Source organism: Cynocephalus volans, chromosome 10 (genome assembly GCF_027409185.1).
Source record: "Cynocephalus volans isolate mCynVol1 chromosome 10, mCynVol1.pri, whole genome shotgun sequence".
In the NCBI taxonomy this organism is placed as follows: Eukaryota; Metazoa; Chordata; class Mammalia; order Dermoptera; family Cynocephalidae; genus Cynocephalus; species Cynocephalus volans.
This window is the reverse complement of record NC_084469.1, coordinates 26,355,000-26,374,732: the sequence shown is the minus strand read 5'-3', so window position 1 is coordinate 26,374,732 and position 19,733 is coordinate 26,355,000. Positions and strand designations below refer to the sequence as shown.

At 54.7% G+C, this 19,733-nt stretch overlaps 1 protein-coding gene across 1 annotated transcript in view; it reads left to right on the top strand.

Annotated features, from left to right (window-relative positions):
- The window catches only part of MYO18A (myosin XVIIIA), a 94,485-nt gene that overhangs the window by 41,819 nt on the left and 32,933 nt on the right, over positions 1 to 19,733 (top strand). The window contains exons 8-22 of the mRNA XM_063109250.1: positions 544 to 607; positions 826 to 970; positions 1,299 to 1,319; positions 3,284 to 3,460; positions 3,644 to 3,734; positions 4,021 to 4,213; positions 5,075 to 5,161; positions 7,622 to 7,763; positions 7,902 to 8,061; positions 8,856 to 9,042; positions 9,342 to 9,585; positions 11,947 to 12,056; positions 15,263 to 15,328; positions 18,553 to 18,681; positions 19,355 to 19,498. Coding sequence (XP_062965320.1) covers positions 544 to 607; positions 826 to 970; positions 1,299 to 1,319; positions 3,284 to 3,460; positions 3,644 to 3,734; positions 4,021 to 4,213; positions 5,075 to 5,161; positions 7,622 to 7,763; positions 7,902 to 8,061; positions 8,856 to 9,042; positions 9,342 to 9,585; positions 11,947 to 12,056; positions 15,263 to 15,328; positions 18,553 to 18,681; positions 19,355 to 19,498 — 1,960 coding nt within the window. The remainder of the gene's footprint in view (positions 1 to 543; positions 608 to 825; positions 971 to 1,298; positions 1,320 to 3,283; positions 3,461 to 3,643; positions 3,735 to 4,020; positions 4,214 to 5,074; positions 5,162 to 7,621; positions 7,764 to 7,901; positions 8,062 to 8,855; positions 9,043 to 9,341; positions 9,586 to 11,946; positions 12,057 to 15,262; positions 15,329 to 18,552; positions 18,682 to 19,354; positions 19,499 to 19,733) is intronic.

The window sequence follows — 19,733 nt, the reverse complement described above, 5'->3', positions numbered from 1 at the left end:
ATCCTGTACCGTTTGTGTATTGCAAGCCTGCTAAGCACACCAAGACACTGGTTGTTGGGGACTTGCCCGCAGTCTGCTAGTATGGGGTGGAGCTGGTATTTGAGTCCACCCTGGGGCCAAAAGCCCAAGGCTTTTCCAGTGCCCTCCAAGCTGGCCTTCCCTGCCCCATGGTGGCTGCTTCTGCCTGCCCTTCACTGTAACTTTCAGACTTGCTGTGTGTGTTCATGAAGAAAGAAAAATGCTAAGGCTGAGCAGGCAGCCTCTGACTGTGATCCTCTTTGGCTCTTCTTGTAAATGAGGGCACAGTCTCTGTCCTGGTTGGACTTGCCCTTCAGGCAGGTTCCCTGCTCCCTTCCAGGGTTTGGCTAGAGCCTCTCACCAGATCATTTCTGGTGACCTGTCCTAGGGAGGCCTGACAGTAGGGGATGATGGGTGGACAGAACTCAGAGTTGGGATGCTGACCCTGTCTGTCTCCACCCTGGGAGGGAGGTGGCCTTGGCATGGGGACCAAGCACCATGCTGATGCCTCATTTGTACCCCTAGGACAGAGCTCCACTTGAACCATATGGCAGATAATAATGTGTTTGGGATTGTGCCACTGGCCAAGGTGAGAGGCCTGCGGGGACTGGGTTGGCAGCCCTGGGACTTGGGGGAAGAAGAAGCCTGGACTGGGCCATGGTGCCCCAGGGGAATAGCAGGAGCCCAGCTCTAGCTGGGTGGCTCTCCCCAAGCCTTGCCCTCCCTGAGGGTCCAGCAGCATGGGGGTGTGCTGGGAGGGACGGCCCCTCAGAGGGCCAGTGCCAGTGTGCCTGTCTACCTCTGCAGCCTGAGGAGAAGCAGAAAGCGGCTCAGCAGTTCAGTAAGCTCCAGACAGCCATGAAGGTGCTGGGCATCTCCCCGGATGAACAGAAGGCCTGCTGGCTCATCTTGGCTGCCATCTACCACCTGGGGGCTGCAGGAGCCACCAAAGGTAGCCTGCAATGAGTCCCAACAGCCTGCTCGTCGCCCGGGAGACCTTGCAGGGGCCCTGGCCATTCCCTGTGTGTTCTTGCCTAGCACTGACTCATCTGTTACCAGACACCCCTCTTTTGTTTGTGCCTCTTCCTAGTCCCCCACATCAGAGCAGAAGGTCAGGGAAGCATTTCTGCTAATGATGGCCTGAGGCCTGGACTTAGCTGTCAGCAACTGGGGGCACCATGAGGAGCAGGGAGGGCCGGGGGAGGCTGAGGAGAAGAGAGGGCCACTAACTTGGAGCTGTCCCCCTGGAATAATTCTCCTTCTTGTTCCTTTCTTGACAGAGGCCCCCGAGGAGCAAGCGGGTAATTGGCCTTGGCCCCGCCCTAGGGTATAGGGGCTGCCTTGCCCAGTCTTGGTGCTTTCCCTGGGCTCTCTTGGGGGGCTGGGCTTGTTCTGTCATAGCAGAAAGGACTGGTCTGGGGAGAAGCCCCAGGGTTGAGGGTGGAAGAGGAGACTTCTGGCTGTGGGGCTTCTTGGAGTCCCAGGAATAGCTGCTTCTCCTACCTGTTTTGCATCCTGAACCTGGAACCTCTCAGGATGCCCTCTGTGGGGCTTAGGTGGGGTAGGGTGGGCTTGCTTCCTGGGGCTTCCTGAGGCCAGTTTTCCCCATCTTCCCTTCTCAACATTGGTTTGGTAGCTGCACCTCTTCCTCTTGCGTGTCAAGGTGGAGGCCACTAGGGGGCAGCAGGCACTGTGGTAACAAATGGGCTGCAGCTTCAGCACGTGTGCATTCATGGGGGCTTGTGAATGGCTAGGGCTTGGTCTGGCTTGGAAGATCCTTGTTGCCTTTCTCTGAGATTGCATTGGAGGGCGGTGATTTGACCACCTCTTCACCTTTTTCTCCTCCAGTTTAGGGCAAGCGGATGCTGACTCTGGACAGCACTTTTGGCTTTGGCTTTATCTTCTCCTGGGATGGGAAGGGCCCCAGAATAGGAAGGGCCCCAGGCTCCTCAGCAGGCATGAGGAAGCACCGGTGGGCGATGGGTACATGGAGGAACAGGCATCTGGGTGTCCGATTCCTTTTGATCCGGCAGGTGGCATCCCTGCCAAAGAGGAATCAAGCTCTGGGTTAAAAAGACATTGTCTCAGACTGTGTGGGAAGCAGACAAGCAGGCATGTGGCTGTGTCTTGAGGGAAGTTATTTTACTGTGAGGGGGTTGCCTTTAACCCTGCTCAGCTCTGACTGCAGGTAGAGAACTCTGGATGTGTCGCACATGGACCTTGTTGAGCAGTGCCTGCTACCTCCTCAGAGCTTCCAGTGTTTTCCAGGGGTGTGTGTGTGTGTGTGTGTGTGTGTGTGTGTGTGTGTGTGTGTGTGTGTGTGTGTGTGTGTGTGTGTGTGTGTGTGTGTGTGTGTGTGTGTGTGTGTGTGTGTGTGTGTGTGTGTGTGTGTGTGTGTGTGTGTGTGTGTTAGAATGTCTTGGCGGGTCTCTTTCTGTGTGCGTCAGTGTGATTATATCCACAAACATACTCCCGTGAGGCTGTGTGTGTGTTCCCAAGCCGGAATGTGGTTGTGTATTCTTGCCTGCTCATCCTCATAAACTCCCACCCCCCATGGTCCCTTCCTGTGGGCCTGGCAGGCTCCGTTGATGACTGTTTGCTAACACACTGTTTTTCTTTGCATGCTGCATGCTGGTCCTTTGCCTTACAGAAGCTGCGGAAGGTAAAACCTTGTTTCTTGTTAGCTTTTCCTAATTGCTATGATTAGACACATGTTGGCTGAGGCGCATATGTCTATGTGGCCTGTTCCCTTTCCCCTGCGGCTTTTTTGCCTCCCAACTGTTGGGCCATTGGTGGGTGTTTGTGGTGGTCTTCCCTGACAGACGTCAGGGGGTAAGAGGGAGGGCCCTGATGCATCTAGGGAAGGGGGAGGCGCTAGTACTCCCATGATGGGTCCCCGCAGGCGCAAGGATTCTTGTGCTCATCGTAGGTGGGCTGGCTCATCCTCTTGCTTTGCGCATCCCGGAGTTGGGCAACCTGGAGCCAAGCCCGCAGAAAGAGATTTTCACAGTTGACTGGGTGCCCTCTGGTGGCAGCTTGTGGAGTTACCTCCTCTTTGGGGATCTGCTCATTCTCTGTCCCTAAGGGACACAGGAAGTACTGGCAGCTGCTGGGTGTCCCTGTTTTGCCTGAAGCCCATCTGGTGTCATCGGGGCTGATTTTTTCCTCCAGAAGATGCCCGGTGTCCAGTGTTCTGGGGGTGAGGGAGCATCAACTGGCCTAAGGAGAAAGATCCAAGATGCTAGATCATGTTTCCACCCCACAGCTGGGCGCAAGCAGTTTGCCCGCCATGAGTGGGCCCAGAAGGCTGCGTACCTGCTGGGCTGCAGCCTGGAGGAGCTGTCCTCAGCCATCTTCAAGCACCAGCACAAGGGTGGCACCCTGCAGCGCTCTACCTCCTTCCGCCAGGGCCCTGAGGAGCACAGCCTGGGAGATGGCACAGGTACCCTCAGCCCCTTGGCCTGAGGCCTCATCCGGGGCTTGTTGCCATCTCTAGGGGTGGGGAACTGTGGGAGAATAGATGTTTCGTCGAGGAGAGGCCTGGCCCCAGCACCCCATGCTGGGAGCATACCCAGGTGGGGAGCCCCAGGGAGCAGGAGATGGAGCTGATCCTCTTGTCCTACAGGCCCCAAGCTGAGTGCGCTGGAGTGCTTAGAGGGCATGGCATCTGGTCTCTACAGCGAGCTTTTCACCCTTCTCGTCTCTTTGGTGAACAGGTGAGTTGCCAGGCAGGACCCCAGGCTTTGGCGAAGGTGGAGTTGATGGCTTTATGCCTGTGTGTTGGCTGGGGCAGAGCCGTCCTCCACCAGCAGAGGGCTCACTGTCACCGTGGGCTGTGAGTGAGGCGAGGCATGCTCTCCCCACCAGGGTCCTGGGCACCTGGGCAGGGATGGGGATTTAGCTTGAGGCATGGCAGGGCTTCCTGGGCGCCAGGGGCAGTCCAGTGGGGCCTTCTCTGTGGTATCACCCTGGCCAGCTCTGATCTAGGCTCTCCCTGTGAAGGGCTCTCAAGTCCAGCCAGCACTCGCTCTGCTCCATGATGATTGTGGACACTCCGGGATTCCAGAACCCTGAGCAGGGTGGGTCAGCCCGCGGAGCCTCCTTTGAGGAGCTGTGCCACAACTATGCCCAGGATCGGCTGCAGAGGCTCTTCCACGAACGCACGTTTGTGCAGGAGTTGGAAAGATACAAGGAGGTAGCTCTTGACTTCGGCTACTGCCTGAGCCCCACCCCCAGCCTCACTTTCTGGCCTTGGCACCCCCAAGGAGGGCATCTGCGGATGCAGGAAGATACCACTTCCCCAGCCCAGCTCTTTACTCCCTCTTCACCTCTGTCCTCCCATGCTCTCTGGAGTAGAAGTCTTTTCCTGCCCCCTTGTCCCTGGCCTTTGGCCTTGGCTACATTCTTACTTTGTGGAGAGTTTGCTCTCCAAGAAGCTGAAGGTGCGTTCAGGGTGCCTGAGAGCTCCTCCTGGCGCTCCTTCAAGATACCCTCCTAGGCCCCGTGAATTGCCACAGTACAGTTCCTGCCTCCAGGTGTGTCTGGACCTGGCCTTCCTCATCTCCCTTTCTCCTGATCTGTTAGTGCAATAGTTGATTATTTAGGGGTCCTCCATAATAGGGTGTCCCAGATGGGACAAGAACTGGACATCCTGCTTCATGTGGAGGTGAGTGGAATGAACTGGGGAGGATATTTATCCTGAGTGAGAGAAGGTTCAGGAGGAAAATGACAGTTGTCTTCAAGTGTTTCAAGGATGACTGTGTGAAACTGAGAGTAGGCTTATTCTGTATTGCCTAATCAACTGATCCAAATAACGGGACAACATGACTTTAGTTTAGCATAAAAAGAGGTTATGAGAATTTTAGCTGTCCCAAATGCAATGTTTGTTGCCTTGGGAGGTGGTGAGCAGTTTGTCATTTGGATGCTGGAGGGGAGCTCCTGAATGGGACTGGAGCTTGGGCCTGCTGATCCCTGAGTCCCTTCCTGGTGTACTCCTAGGGATGTGCCCCCTCACATGGCCCTGTGCTCAGTTCTACCTTCCTTCCTTCCTTCCTAGGAGAACATCGAGCTGGGCTTTGATGATGTGGAGCCGACCACAGATGACTCCGTGGCTGCTGTGGACCAGACCTCCCATCAGTCCCTGGTAGGGATGCCAGCAGGGTCTGGGGCAGGCTTTTTCTCTCATTTCTTCCCATCTCCCTCTGGTAGAGCCCTCCATTGTCTTAACTGCTGCCAGGGTGGCCTCAGTGGCCTGAGGGAGGTGCGGCAGTTATGCCCAGACACCAAGCACTTTACAGCGATGGGGCTCTGCCCTGCAGCACTCAGACAGGAAGGGGGCACTTTCTTCTGCTCTGGTGCAGTAGGGAGCCACAGCCCATGGTGTTCTGGCCAGGCAGGAAGGTGTACCTCCTCTCTTCTCATCTGCAGCTCAGGCCCTCTCCTGTGGCTGGCCGAGCCTCCAGTGTGCCTGCCAGGAGCCCTGGTGTCTACTCCTAGGTGGTGAGGGCCTAGACCCAGAGCCTATGCTCATTCCCTCCCACTGTCCCCAGGGAAAGGGCCGATTCAGCCTAACCCAGTGAAGCGAGTAACAGGGAAACAGTGTCAAGCTGTAAATACCTTCAGGGGGCTGGGGGTTGGCAGATGTTGGTCAAAGGATATATAATTACAGTAAGATAGGAGAAAAAAGTTCAAGAGATCTGTTGTGTGGTATTGTTACTATAGTTAATGACAGTATATTGTATTCTTAAAAAATGCAAAGAGTGTCGTTATGTGTACTTACCACAAAAACAACCAGCATGTGAGATAATGCATTTATTAATTAGCTAGATTTAACCATTCCACAATGTATACATACCTCAAAACATCATGTTGTACATGATAAACATATACAACTTTGTTTGCCAATTAAAAAAAAAAACACAAGGAGACACAGGGGAACTGTTGGAGGATATGTTTATTACCTTGATAGTGGTGATGGTAACACAAATGTATGCATATGTCCTAACTTACCAAATTGTATACATTAATTATGTTCAGTTCTTTGTATATCAATTGTACCTCAGCAAAGCTAGAAAAGAAAAAAAAGAATGCTTACTGGGGGACCGGCATTGATGTGAGCCCTCGCCCATCACCCTTGGGGGCAGGCTTTGTCACCCTTGGTTCTAATGTCTCAGGCACCTTGGTGCCTGTGGGACTGGCTGGCCTGATGAGTACTTGGCATTGGGCAGTTGTGTTCAATTAGGGAAATTGCGTAAGGTGCTTTATTGGAGACTTGGCATTTTTGCTGGGCTGCTGACCTCCCTCCTCTGCTTTGATTCCTACTTCCCTCTCCCTTGCAGTAAGGCCCTGCTTGGCTAGTACAAGTGGTGGGGCCCCGGGGAGAGCCAATATCCCCTGGGGACAAATGCTTGAAGTACTGTGTCCCCCAGGTAAGTTGAGTTTTCTTTTCCTGACACCTGGGCTCCCATGGGCTCCCATGGTGGCTTCCCTCGAGAGCCTTTTCCCTCTGCCAGAGACGTGGGGATGTCAGTCCATGTGACTCATGAGCAGCAATGGGTCAGACAGTGTGTTTGGATGGCACTTGGCCATCCTGTGCTTTCTTTGGTCTCCCCTATTCAAGGGGCCTTGGCATTGGGAAGCTGCACCTCTGGGGAAGGGGCTCCTCAGTGCTGAGCTTGCCACTTACCATCTGATGGCTTCAGTGCTCATTGCTGACACTCAGCCCCAGCCACTGGAGTTGCCCAGCAGCCCTCGGCTTCATTCTGCTTCCTTCTTGTGGTCACACCTCCCTTGGAGAAGATGCTGGCAGCAGGGGTCAAAGAGAGGGAAAATAGCACTTGTCTCATTTCCTTTGTCTTCCAGTCCCTAAAGGCCAGATCAGATAGGGTGTAGGGAAGGGTCAGTCCTTCCTGACCAAGGAAGACAGGGGTATTCCATAGAAAAGTTACCTTCAGGCCAGATGTGGTAGTTCATCTGGCTTTGATGGAGTATTAGAAATCAGAATTCAAAATATCTACCTTTTCTTGAAAAACCAGATTGACACTAGGGCAGTGTTCTTCCAGGACAGCCATCAATTGCAGCTGAGTGGCAGTTATTCCGTTTAGTTGGGGACATCTGCTCTCTAGCTTGCCGCCCTCTCAGGACCAGTGTTAACCCCACAACTGTCACTTACTGAGAGCTTCTTTGGGGCCATGTACTCTGCTCAGGGGCCTTACAGACTTTATCCCATTCAATCTACCAGGGAGTAAGGGCAGCAGGGGGCTCACCTAAGCCCCTGGTGACCTCTGAGGGGACGAGGATGGAAGAGAGCCTCTGGGTGTCAACTCAAGGAATAAGAAGCCTTCAGTTTTTGGTGACTTTGGACCTAGAAGTCCTAGAAGTCATATTTTGCAGTGGGCTTCTCTCTGATCTCTTTTTAGGCCCTCTGTCCCCTTGCTGCCCACCTACCCCATGAGGTGTCAGCAGCGAGTGGCAGGAGTGTGACATGTATGTGTGCATGTGTGTATATGTGTACCATGTTTGTCGTGTGTGTGGCTGGGGCTGGGACCTGGCTCCTGTCCCACAGCTCCATGTGACATAGTGGAATTTCTTTCCTTCTCCGTAGGTCCGCTCACTGGCCCGCACGGACGAGGCAAGGGGCCTTCTGTGGCTACTGGAAGAGGAGGCGCTGGTGCCAGGGGCCACTGAGGACGCCCTCCTAGAGCGCCTTTTCTCCTATTATGGCCCCCAGGAAGGTGACAAAAAAGGTAGGTGGTATCCCTGGAGGGCAGTTCCTCTGCTTTCTCTCCAGAGTACTCACTTATATGGGTCCAGGTGGCACTCATCTGAGTCCCTAGGCTTTGTGTCTGTGTCCTGACAAGCTGAACCTTGCTTCTCACTCTCAGGTCAAAGTCCCCTTCTGCGCAGCAGCAAACCACACCATTTTCTCCTGGGCCACAGCCATGGCACTAACTGGGTGGAGTACAATGTGGCTGGCTGGCTGAACTACACCAAGCAGAACCCAGCCACCCAGAATGCATCCCGGCTCCTGCAGGACTCCCAGAAGTAAGAACACCACCATTCTGCCCATGTTCCATCCCCGGGACTGTGTTCTGGGCTCCCTTCCCTGCAGGTGTCTGCGGCCCCCTCACTAGCAAGGCAGATAGCCTCCACTTCCTAGAGGCAGCAGCCAAGGCCAGTTGACGTTGAGGTCATGAGGGTGGCCTCCTGGAGTAGAGGTAGGACACAGACATGATTGGAGTAGCCTGTGGTTTTAAATTTGAATGGCACCCCCACATTCTTCAAAGAAGGCAGGAATAGCCATAGAAACCCCTCAGTCATATAAGTCCTGTCATCGATTCATTTATTCAATAGATGATTATTGGGCACCTACTCTGTGACAGGGACTTTTAGGTGCTTGGCAGATAGCAGTGAATAAAACAAAAATCCCTGCCCTTGTGGAGTTTACACTCTAGTGGAGAGAGACAGTGAACAGTAAATGTAATAATAGATTACATAGTGTTTTATAAGCTGTTGAACTCTCATCTCTCTTCCACATGGGAAATGCTTTCTGCCCCTCTGCCTCCCTGGTGAGGGAGAAGAGTAGATCGCCCCACTCTGTCCAGTCCCTGCCTACCCCTTGGATTTTGCCCACCTCTGTTTCCTCTTCTCACCATTTGAAAATTTCTCTGCAGTTTCTCTGTTGGGTGTGGGACATGCCACCCCAGTCCAGAGAAGCCAGGCCCCTGGCCACAGCTGTATGAGGGTTCTTTAGTGCCCTAGGAGCTAGGAGGAGGAACAGCCTCTACTGCTCTGTTAATGTGCCTCCTTTCCCTCCCTTCCCCTCCTGCCTCTGGCAGAAAAATCATCAGCAACCTGTTTCTGGGCCGAGCAGGCAGTGCCACGGTGCTCTCGGGCTCCATTGCGGGCCTGGAGGGCAGCTCACAGCTGGCGCTGCGCCGGGCCACCAGCATGCGGAAGACCTTTACCACAGGCATGGCAGCTGTCAAGAAGAAGTCGCTGTGCATCCAGATTAAGCTGCAGGTGGTGAGTAAGCCAGCCCAGGCCCTGGGCCCTTCCTTACCCTGGCAGGCAGGCCTGGGCACTCTGGGCACACTCAGCAACCCACTATGACTTGACTGCTGCTGGTGGGGTCTTCCTTTCAGTGCTACTGCCTGCAAGTGGCCACCCAGGCCTGGTGAGAGCAGAATTGTGCAGACTTAACGTGTCCTGACTGGTGGTGGGACACCTGCTCCTGTGGGGAGTAGAGATGCTGGCATCAGTCTCTGCTCCCCTGGGCACAGGCAATCAGAGCCCACTGAGGGCAGTCCCTTCCCCTTTGGTAGGATGCTCTTATCGACACCATCAAGAAGTCGAAGCTGCATTTCGTGCACTGCTTCCTGCCTGTGGCCGAGGGCTGGGCCGGGGAGCCCCGGTCCTCCTCCTCCCGCCGAGTCAGCAGCAGCAGTGAGCTGGACCTGCCCTCAGGAGACCATTGCGAGCCTGGGTTGCTGCAGCTCGATGTGCCCCTGCTCCGCGCTCAGCTCCGGGGCTCTCGCCTGCTCGATGCCATGCGCTTGTACCGCCAAGGTGGGCCTCCTTCCTTCTCCACTCCTGGCTCGTTCCCTCTCCCGAATCGGGCCCCTGGCGCTGAAGAGGCGCTGCTCCTGGCCCGTCTCAGGACTGGCCCATGGTCTCTTTCCTCTCACTCCTTGTTGCTTGGGTGTCTCCTCTGGGGGTGGGGAGGTCTCTCTTCTCGTCTCTCCCAGCCCACAGCCCATTGCTTTCTCCATTTCTTCCCACCCTGCAGACTCCCCTGTCCCTCCTCCCCCTTCCATACTCCAGTCCTCTCCCCTCCTTGCCCACACACCCAGTCATTTGTTCCCACAGCTCCCTCCTCCCCCTAGTTTGGATGGGTCAGCTCTGCCACAGCAGCAGATCCAATGCCCTTTCTTCGGAGCTGTCTGCCCAGTGAGAAATGAGGTGCTAGATCTTTCTGAAGTACTTAAAACTTCCAAGGGTCAGACAGGCACCTCTTACGAATCCATCTAGAGGAGTGGTCAGAGAGGATGAAAGTGATAGTAGTTAACATCCTTAGAGTGTTTACAGCATACCAGGCACTATTCCAGACTCTTCCCACACATTAACTCATTTAATCTGCACAACAGCCTCACAAGGTAGGCACTACTGTCATCCCCAGATGAGGGGACCGAGGCTCAGGGAGGTTAAGTAGCTTGCCCAAGGTCACGCAGTTCATGAGTGGCAGAACAGGATTTGACCCGGGCAGACTGGCTACAGAGTCATGCTTCTCAAGTAGGGTTTTGTCTGCCTGGTAAGTTATGAGTTGCTGAGTTTCTGCTCTCTTTTCCTCAGCTAGAAGAGCAGGTAGGACCCCACCCACCCACAACCAGTTCCCCTCATGGTACCCCACGGGCACCGTCACTTTCCCTTAGCAGCCAGAGCCAGGAAACGGGCTCCCTGCCCTCCTCTAAATAAATCATCGATCTGTCCCCACGTCTTGATATGCAGTTGGTGTTTATTATTTCAAAACCAGATTGTTACCGCTCTGAACCAAAATCAATGTGCTTTACTCAAACAAGCAGATCGATGAGGCCAGCAGCAGCAGCAGCCCCCCCTCCCCTCAGCCGGCCCCCAGCCACCATCGATAGCGCTGATGATTAATTAAGATGCCAGGCGTCCGGACCTGCTATCCTGGCCCATCAATTTAATTGCAATTCAGATACAATCAATAGCTCACTTTGTCTTGGCCCCTCAGCGGCCCCCGCCTCCTGTTTCAATTATCAGGCACATGCATCAGCCTCATCTCCCAGTTGGAGGGTTTCCCAGAGCTAGCGAGCCTGGTGTTGTGGAGCAAGCCCCTGGCTGGCTGTCAGGAGCCCAGGTTTGGAGTCCAGTGCTGCCTCCCGCTGCAGCCTTTGTGACCTCAAGGAAGCCAGTCACTCTACTTCTCAGGCCTCAGTTTCCACGTCTGAAAGATGAATTGTATCTGGTCTAAGACCCCTTTCTGGTTTGAAATTCTATGATTCCATAGGAGTGGATTTCTTGGTCCTCCACCACAGGCTCTGGTAAGATCAGGGTGGCCCCAGGTCACCTCCTGGCCTCTGTTCTGACCTTGCTCCAAGCCAGAAGCCACTTCATCCTTCTCCTTACCTTGAGCCCAGATACTCTTTAGGGGAAGAGAATGTACAAGTCTTTTTGGTCACCTGGCCTCGGGCTGAAGGTCAGGGTGGGCAGGGGAGGGGAACCCCTTCTGATATCCTGCTTCAATGGACTGAGAAAAGGAAGGGAGCATTTCATTGAACGTCCACCAAGTGAGCCAAGCTGTGCTTTCTGCATATTTTCTTATTTAACACCCATGTCTACTATGCAAGATAAATACTATGGCCCTCATATAGTGAAGAAACTGAGGCTCAGAGAGGTTGAGTGACTGGCGCAAAGTCACATGATCATAAGAAGTGGGGCCAGGATTGCAATACCAGGCATGTGTACTTTGCCTCAAAGCTAACCCCTGATGCCCTGCTGTTTTTCTTATCAAGTCCTCAAGGCATAGTTCCCTCTGGGTTATCACAGAGTCATAGACTCAGAAGACTAGAAAGCACATCATCCAGATCCCACGGCGTTCCTTCCAAGTGGTCACCTCCCCCCACACCCACTTGCGAGCCTCTCTGACTAGGAACTTGCTTCCCTCTAAAGGAGGCTGCTCCCTTTTTAAACCTCCCTGTGCCGCTGTGGAGCAGCCCTAGCTGTCCTCCCAGCCTCCTCCTCCAACCCTGCCTCCTTCCTCTCAGTTCTCCTTTCTGGACCTGCCTCAACTGCAGTTTCTTCCCCTTCGGGTGGCTCCCCACCAGCTGCCTGGGCACCAGTGGCTGTTGAGGTGTGCTGGGGCAGGCAAGGTGTGATGGACCTGGCTCTGGGCTGTTGTCTCTCTAGGTTACCCTGACCACATGGTGTTTTCCGAGTTCCGCCGCCGCTTCGAAGTCCTGGCCCCGCATCTGACCAAGAAACATGGACGCAACTACATTGTGGTGGATGAAAAGCGGGTAGGTCTGGAGCCCCAGACCCCCAGCAGACCCCTCTCCCTCCACTCAGACCCCTCCAAGCAGCTGCCCTTCCTCCCCTAAGGACAGGTGGGTGGCCCTTACTCAGGCTCCTGGTTTCAGCCAGCCAGGGCCAGGACAGGGGCACCAAGCTGTGGCAGTGGGGAAAAGGCAGCCAGGGCATGAACTGCAGGAATTGGAGAAGACTTTGGAGGCCTGAGCTGGGGCTGTCTGCTCTCTGGTGATCCAGACAGTCATCCAAATGGCCAGGGCCAGGGCCGGGGCCTCCCAGGAGACAGGTGAGAGCTAGTGTTCTGGGTGTCCCACTGATGGCACCTAGGCCCCTCAGCCTTGGCCTCCGTGTCAGGGACTGGTTCCTGCAGCAGGAAGCCATCCAGGGCTGGGGCAAGCATCCTTCCTAGGAAGAAGGGTGATATGGCAAGACCTCCCTGGAGCCAGGGTGAGCGTGAGATCATGGCTGCAGAAGGGGTGTCTCTCTGCCACTCTAGGCTGTCATCTTGACCCCCAGAGGCAGCTCCAAAGGGCTCCTTGAGCAGAAGAATGCTCCTTCACTATGCTCTGGCCTCCAGCACCCAGCCTGACTCTGAAGGCACCTCAGACCCTCGGATGGCTTCCCTAGGAGGGAGGGAACTGCAGAAGAGGGCAGGAAGCCCCGCAGTGATGTCCAGCCTTCTCCGTGTGTCCTCCTCTCCTTGCACCTGAGTCACAGACTCACATTCGTGGAGCCCTCAAAGACCTTCTCTCCATCCTCAGGCCTGCTGGTGTCCTAGGCAGCCTTGGTGTGATGTAGATAGCCTGTCTCAGCCTCCTTCTCACTGGCCCTTGACCTCCATTCCAACCTCCTACTCATGGCCACACTGGCACCTCGTCATCCCTGGAAATGCTCTATCTCAAAATCCTGAAATCCAGCGTGGCCTTCTCTGACCATAGCCCCCTACCTGTGTGTCTCACTCCTCTTCCTCTCAGGACACATGCTCTTTGACTCCATCAAGACCTCTCATTTCTGGACCCCACTCCATTTTCTCTGTTATTCAATTCTCTCCTGATGGCACTTCCTTTTCCACTTAGCAGCAATCCCATGGTCCAACCCTCCAGTCACTTGGACTTCACCATCCTCTGCTCCCCTGAGCCTCCCATAGCACCTGCCTTGCCAAACCCCTACCCTGTGAAAGCCCAGCCTGTGGGTGCCTGCACTCCTCGTTTTGGGCTCTCAAGGGCTGTAGAAGAAAATTATACAACTTGAATGTAGACTTGAATTCCCACCAGTTCATGATCTTCAGCTGTAGGTAGGCCCTTGGGTGGCCCAGCAAGTCTTCCCTGTGTCCCATCCCTATCAGGCCCTGATTGCAAGCTCCTTACCTGCTATTTTGTTCTCCATCTTTCTCCTCAAATCCTCCCCTACCCGACCTTCCCAGGTCATCTTCCCAGCAGATGACCTTGCCTCCAAACTGATAAAAATCAAGGCTCCAACTTCTTCTACCTTCAATTGTCTCTTCTTCTGCCTCCTTCTACCCTCACCCCTCCTGTGTTGGGGGGAGAGGTGTCCCTCCTCTTGTCCAGTCCCTTCCTCCCACAATTGGAAATCCATTCCGTGTGATCTCCCCAGAGACCTGCTCTATCTTTTTGCTCTCCTGTTCCTTAGCCTCTTCTTCCTTCCTGGCTCTTTTCTCTCAGTGCAGGGACATTCCGCAGACATTGCTCTCTGAAGGGGCCCTTCTATCAACCCTCTCTCATGGTGGACTGTGTTCTGTCTCTCTCCTACCCCGTACCATCAATACTTACCTTCTTCCTGCCGCCCCTGCCCCGGCCACTATTCATTCCTCCACCCATAGCTGCCTGGCTCCCGCTCCCTGACACCCTGCGACCCATCTTCTCCTCTCCCCATGCCCTCCATATTGCCAGAGCCAGTGGCACTTTCTGTCCTTCTGCTACTTGAATTCTTGGCAAAATGTGACCTTGTTGATGGCTTCATTCTTTTTGGAACATTCTCTGCCTGGCTTTTTTGCTGCTATTCCTGGCTCCCTCTTATCTCTGCTCTCACTTCCTCAGAGCTGCTCATCTTCTACTTGCCCCATAAGTAAAGGTCTCCCTCCTCCTTAAGACGCTCTCCTTGGCCGTGTGTGTTTCTTTTCCTACACCCTCTTCCTGGACAACCTCATTCACACCCATCACTTCAATTACCACATATGTATTGATGACTACTGAATCAATACCTCTAACCCAGGCCTTTCTCCTGAGCTCCAGACACACATTTCTATCTTGCTGCCTTCTGGACTTCTCTACCTGTATGCCTTATGGCACCTCAAACTCTGTGTGTTCAAACCAAACTCATTCTAGCTCCTCCCAAACTTCCTCCTTCATCCTGTGTTCCCTACCTTGGAGAATGGCACCATTTTCTATTTAGTTATATAAGGCAGAAGCCACAGTACAGCCCTAGATTCCTCTCTCTTATGGACCCCCTCCAGCCCCAACCACCGTATCCAGCAAGGCTCTGTCTCCTTAACATCTCCTGCATTTCCCCTCCTGACTTTCCTTTGGGTCAGGCTCTAGCCTCCTTTCCTGTGGCTTACCACCTAAGCGGGGGCTTCATCCATCTGCCACCCATTTGCCAGTGGGATCTCTGCAAAATGCAAATCTGATCATTTCCCTCCCCAAGAGAGCCCTCCAGGGACTCCCAGAGCACCCAGGGCTCCGCACACTTTGGCTGTTGCCCCTCTCTACTTGTACCCTAACTATCCCTTCCATCCCCAATTATAGTGACGACTTGGAGCTCCCTCAGTGCCTTCTGCTGTCTTGTGCTTATAGGGCTTTGCTCAGGCGGCTTCCTCTGCCTGAAATGCCCTCGCCCCTACTTTGTCGTTTGTATCGAAATTGTCAGGACAAACAGAACCTTCTCCTGGGTGCCTTCCATGGTCCCCTTGGCTGAGGTAGATGCCTCCTCCTCTGTGTACTTCGCTAGTGCACTTGTCTTGCCCCCAAACAAGGTAGTTTGTTCCTCTTGTAGTCATCTCTGTGTCCCCAGAGCCTAAACATGGTAGCTGATACTGCAGAAATTCACCAGGAGTGCTCATTGAATAAATCATGGACTGTCTGGGGTGGAGGAAGGGGAAGGACTGAGTGACTGGGCAGAGCCCTGCATGGAGATGGGGAGGCCCTGGTGGGATCCTGATAGAGACCTCTCTCCACAGGCAGTGGAGGAGCTGCTGGAGTCCTTGGACCTGGAGAAGAGCAGCTGCTGCATGGGCCTGAGCCGGGTGAGTTCCTGATGGAGGGCAGTTGGGCCCTCACTCTCTGTTCACCCTTGTCAGGTGATGGGCCCTCACCTCCTGGTCTCCCTGCTCAGTCAGACTTCGGGAGTCTCCTGGTGCCCCTTCTGAGTCTTGCCCCCCAGCCCCGCCCCTCCTCTCAAGCTGCCCCCTTCAGGGTCAGGGGTGAGGAAGGTAGATGTTCCAGATGCAGCAAACTTGACTCTGCCTCCCTCTGGATAACTGGCTTGTTCAGTGCCATGAACACCTCCATGACATCAGGACGGAGTGGGTTGGAAGATGGCCCTGAACTTGGCCTGAGTCCTGGCATGGAGAGTGGGGGAGACACAGGGTCCAGGGTCAGTGGAGGTGAGTCGGAAGAAGCAGAGGACAGTAGGTGGCATGCTCCAGAGGGCAGAGCCTTCTTTGGAGAGTTGTCTAGGGCTGCCAGCGTCCCAGAAAAGCAAGCAGGACATGGCAAGGCTGTGCCACCACCACCTGCCCACAGGCCAATTTCCTCATCTGAATGGAACGTGGCACATAAAAGGCAGGCATGCCCGCCCTGGGTGCCAGTCTGCCACATCACCCCACAGGCAGGAAGCCCGGCCCGCCCCTCTCTCCCAGGACTGGGAAGCTGGGACAGGCAGCATCCGCGTATGTGCTCCAAGGGCTGGGGTGGAGGGCAGGGCAGTGGGGAGCCAGAGAGGGCCCTGGACCTGTCAGTCTGTCAGCAGAAAGGAAAGAGCTCTGGGACCCAGGGCCCCATGGGGAGCATGAGGTGGAAGGAGGTGCTTGAGAAAAAGGCTTTATTACTTGTCCACTCTGTTCTGTCCTCTCTGTTCTGCATTTTGAGTCACTTTCTTGGTTTCTCCTGCCCCTCCTCACTGCGAATCCCTCTGTCTTTCCATCTCTGTCGTTGGTGTCTTCCCATCTTTGTCTCTGCTGCCCCTAGTTTTCCCTTTTCCTTCCGGCCCCAGCAGTCCCTGCTGGTCTCTATTCCTCTTTTGTCTCTGGCTCTCTCCTTGTTCTCTGTGTCTTTTGTGGTCCTGCCCTCTTTCTGTGTCATCTTCTTTTGATTGCTGATTTGTCTGTCTCTCTTTCTGGCTCACCTCCTTTCTCTCTGGCCACCTCCCCAACCTCAGCTTTTTCAAGCTCAGGAGCTGCCTGCTGGCTTCCTTCCTGGGGCTGTCTGCAGTCAGAATTGTACCTCAGCTGCTTAATCTCTCCCTGGGTTAGCTCACACCAGGCTTTTCCACCTGGCTCCTGCCCCTCTGCAGGCTGAGCTGCTACTGGCTGACAGTGGGGGTGGTACCTCCTCCAAGCTGATTCCTGGGTTCCCAAGCATACCTTGGGCAGGAGAGGGCCTGTACAGGCTGGTCCTCTTCCCACATGCCGTCTCAGACCCTCTGCCTTCCCAAGTCATCCCCTGTGCCCAGCTGAGGCAGGCCAGCCCCAGGGCCCACTCATGCCAGGGTGAGAGCTAGGGGCCAAATTGGGTGTTTTGTCACTCTGGTTTAGGAGAGAAAGCTCAGGTCTTCTAGGCTGTGGTTAGCATCGATCGACTGGTGAGCAAGGATTCCATGTGCATTCATCACATTGCTTCAGAGGAAAGGGGTCTTAATTTGAGTCTGAGGGTTCAGGTAAGGACTTTGGGAGTCTTAGAGCCTCCTGACATTAGAAAAATTGGTATGAATGGGCATTTTGGTAGGAGATGTCTCTGGGCTTTCACCTAATACTCAAAAGGACCCTAACCCTACACATGTTCAAAAGAGGTTTGAGACTCACTGCTCTAGCCTCTAGACTATTCTTTCTCTTCTGATTGTGTTCCTGGGCCTTTCTCCGTCCCTCACACTGGCACCTCACTTCTGCCCTGGTCAGATAGCTGTGTGTGCTAACCAAGCATGTCTGCCCACCTCCAGGGATATTCCTACCCCATGCTGGAATTTCAGGCTCACACATTATGGGAAACTGGGGCTCAGGCAGGGCTTGAGACCCATGGGAGATCCCACTTAGCCCTGCCTTGGGACTTGGAGAAGCATCACAAAGGACTGAGCTGGCTTTTTCCAAGTTCAGCCTCAAGGGACTAGGTTTCTGTGGAGTCGCCAGAGGCAAAGTTTTCTCAGCAGCAAGTTTAGGCCCTCTCACCACCTCCTCCCTGAAGGGGGCCTTGGGATCCTGTACCTGTTGGCTCTGAGTACATTTATATAACCTGTATTTCTCATACAGTTCACATCTTCTCTTTACACCACAAAAGGGAATTTTCTGTGTTCTGTGCCAGGTGGAGGTGGGCATATATGTAGGTGTCTCTTTGTCCTGTCTCGAGAATAACAGTCTTTCTTTCACCCGCCAGTCCCCCAACCTTGTTCCTCTTCTCTTAGTAGGGAAGTTGTTACCCGGCCCCATCTCAGGGCAGGGAAGAGCACAGGAAAGACTGGGTGAGGGGGTGCCCAGCTGGTTTCTCACGTTTGCCCTCCGGCCCCCAAACCTGTATGACAGGTCCCTTGGCAGGGCCAACCCCCGCCCACCTCACTGACTTCTTCATGAGAAGGTGAAACCTGGGTGTGTGTAGGGGGTGGTGTTGGCACATGAAAGAGGAGAGCGTCTGAAATGAAACCGAGTGGGGAGGAGGAGAAGGGCAGAAGCTTCCTCCCACTGCCCCGCCTTCTCTCCCCTTCTTCCTCTGCACGCTGCTTCCTGCATCCTCTTCCCACATGCGAACATCCTCTGCCATCCACTCACCTGATCCCAGGCGGCTGGATGTCAAGAGGGGCTGGAGCCGGTGGTTGGGTCTGGGGAGGGGCATGGGCACAGGGGACATTGATGATGCTGGGGGCCGTCCTGGGGGAAGAAGCCAACACAGATGTTGCTGAAGGGTGCCCTTGCTCTGTTTGACCAGGGACTGCTCCATTTCCTTGCTCGTCTCAGGTATCTTCCCTCTGGCTTCCCTCTCCTTTCATCTCTCTTTGACTTAAAGCTTCCACCTCACTCCTCGCCTTCCAAAACCTCCCCAGCCCCCAGCAGGGCCCTCCTCCCGCAGCCTTCCCAGGGCCTCCTCTTGCTGCTCCCCTCCTCCCTTGGTCAGTTGCATTTTCAGGCTCTTCCCAAGCCAAGGGCCATACTCCCTGGCCTGCAGTTCCCTGTGCCAGCTACTGCTTTCTCCCCACCTGCCTCCCTTGCCTCTGCTGGGCTCCTCAGCCTAGTCTCCTGCCCTCACCTGACCCGTGTCTCCACAGTTGTTCTTCCGGGTGGGCACATTGGCACGGCTGGAGGAGCAGCGAGACGAGCAAACCAGCAGGAACCTAACCCTGTTCCAGGCAGCCTGCAGAGGCTACCTCGCCCGCCAGCACTTCAAGAAGAGAAAGGTACTGACATCACCTCGCACTCCACAGCCTAGATGGGCACAGCTAAGTTCCTGGGGTGAGGGACTCAAGGAAACACTCAGGGGCAGGAGCCTGGTCTTGGGGCTATGGGTTATCATTTTCTGGGTGAGAAGAGGCAGGAAGCTCCCAGGGACCATGCCCTGGGTCAGGGTAGGGAATGGGCAGCTCCCTAGTGCCAGTGAGTGTGCTGGTGTGCCCTTGTGGCCTGGTCAGAGGTCTGGGTTGAGGGGGAGGCAAGGCCCAGGCAAAGGTGGGCTCCAAATCATAGGCTGCTCCATGAAGATTAAGGAGCTGTGTCAGCGACTCCTTTTCTTATTAGCAAGTCCATAAAACAGCCAGCACTGCCGCCTCTTGTGTTTCAGCAAGATTAGGTTTTATAGCACAGCTAGGCCAGGGTGCTGGAAATAATCAGGCAGCAAATAAAGCAGATGAAATTATTCCTAATGATGGTGGGGTGGTTAGTGCCCAGTACAGTGCGCCCAGGGCTGGTCTGTGCTGCCCACCCTCTGAGGGATGGAGGGAGGCCAGGGGTGCAAGGCAAGTGTCTGACATGGGGTCAGGGGGCCAGAGGAACAACCCCAGAGGCTGTGCTGGTGGTGGGCTTGGCCAGCGGGACTAAGAGTGCTGCCATGTACCTCCCCCACGCCAACTGCAGATCCAGGACCTGGCCATTCGCTGCGTGCAGAAGAACATCAAGAAGAACAAAGGGGTGAAGGACTGGCTCTGGTGGAAGCTCTTCACCACCGTGAGGCCCCTCATCCAAGTACAGCTGTCAGAGGAGCAGATCCGGAACAGAGACGTACGTACCAGCCTGGGGAGGGCCGAGTCTCCAGGAGGGAATCCATGTGAGCAGGTGCCTTGCTGGCTTGTCTTGGGCTCCTCAATGCTCCTTTGTTTAGTCCAGAGAACTGTTGTCTTCAACTATGCCCGTCAAGCAGGTGTCACTTTGGGGTGCTGACTGAGCCCCTGGTAGGCTCTTAGGATAAAATCTCAGGCATCCTCAGCTTATGGGGAACAGTCTAGGCATAGGAGCC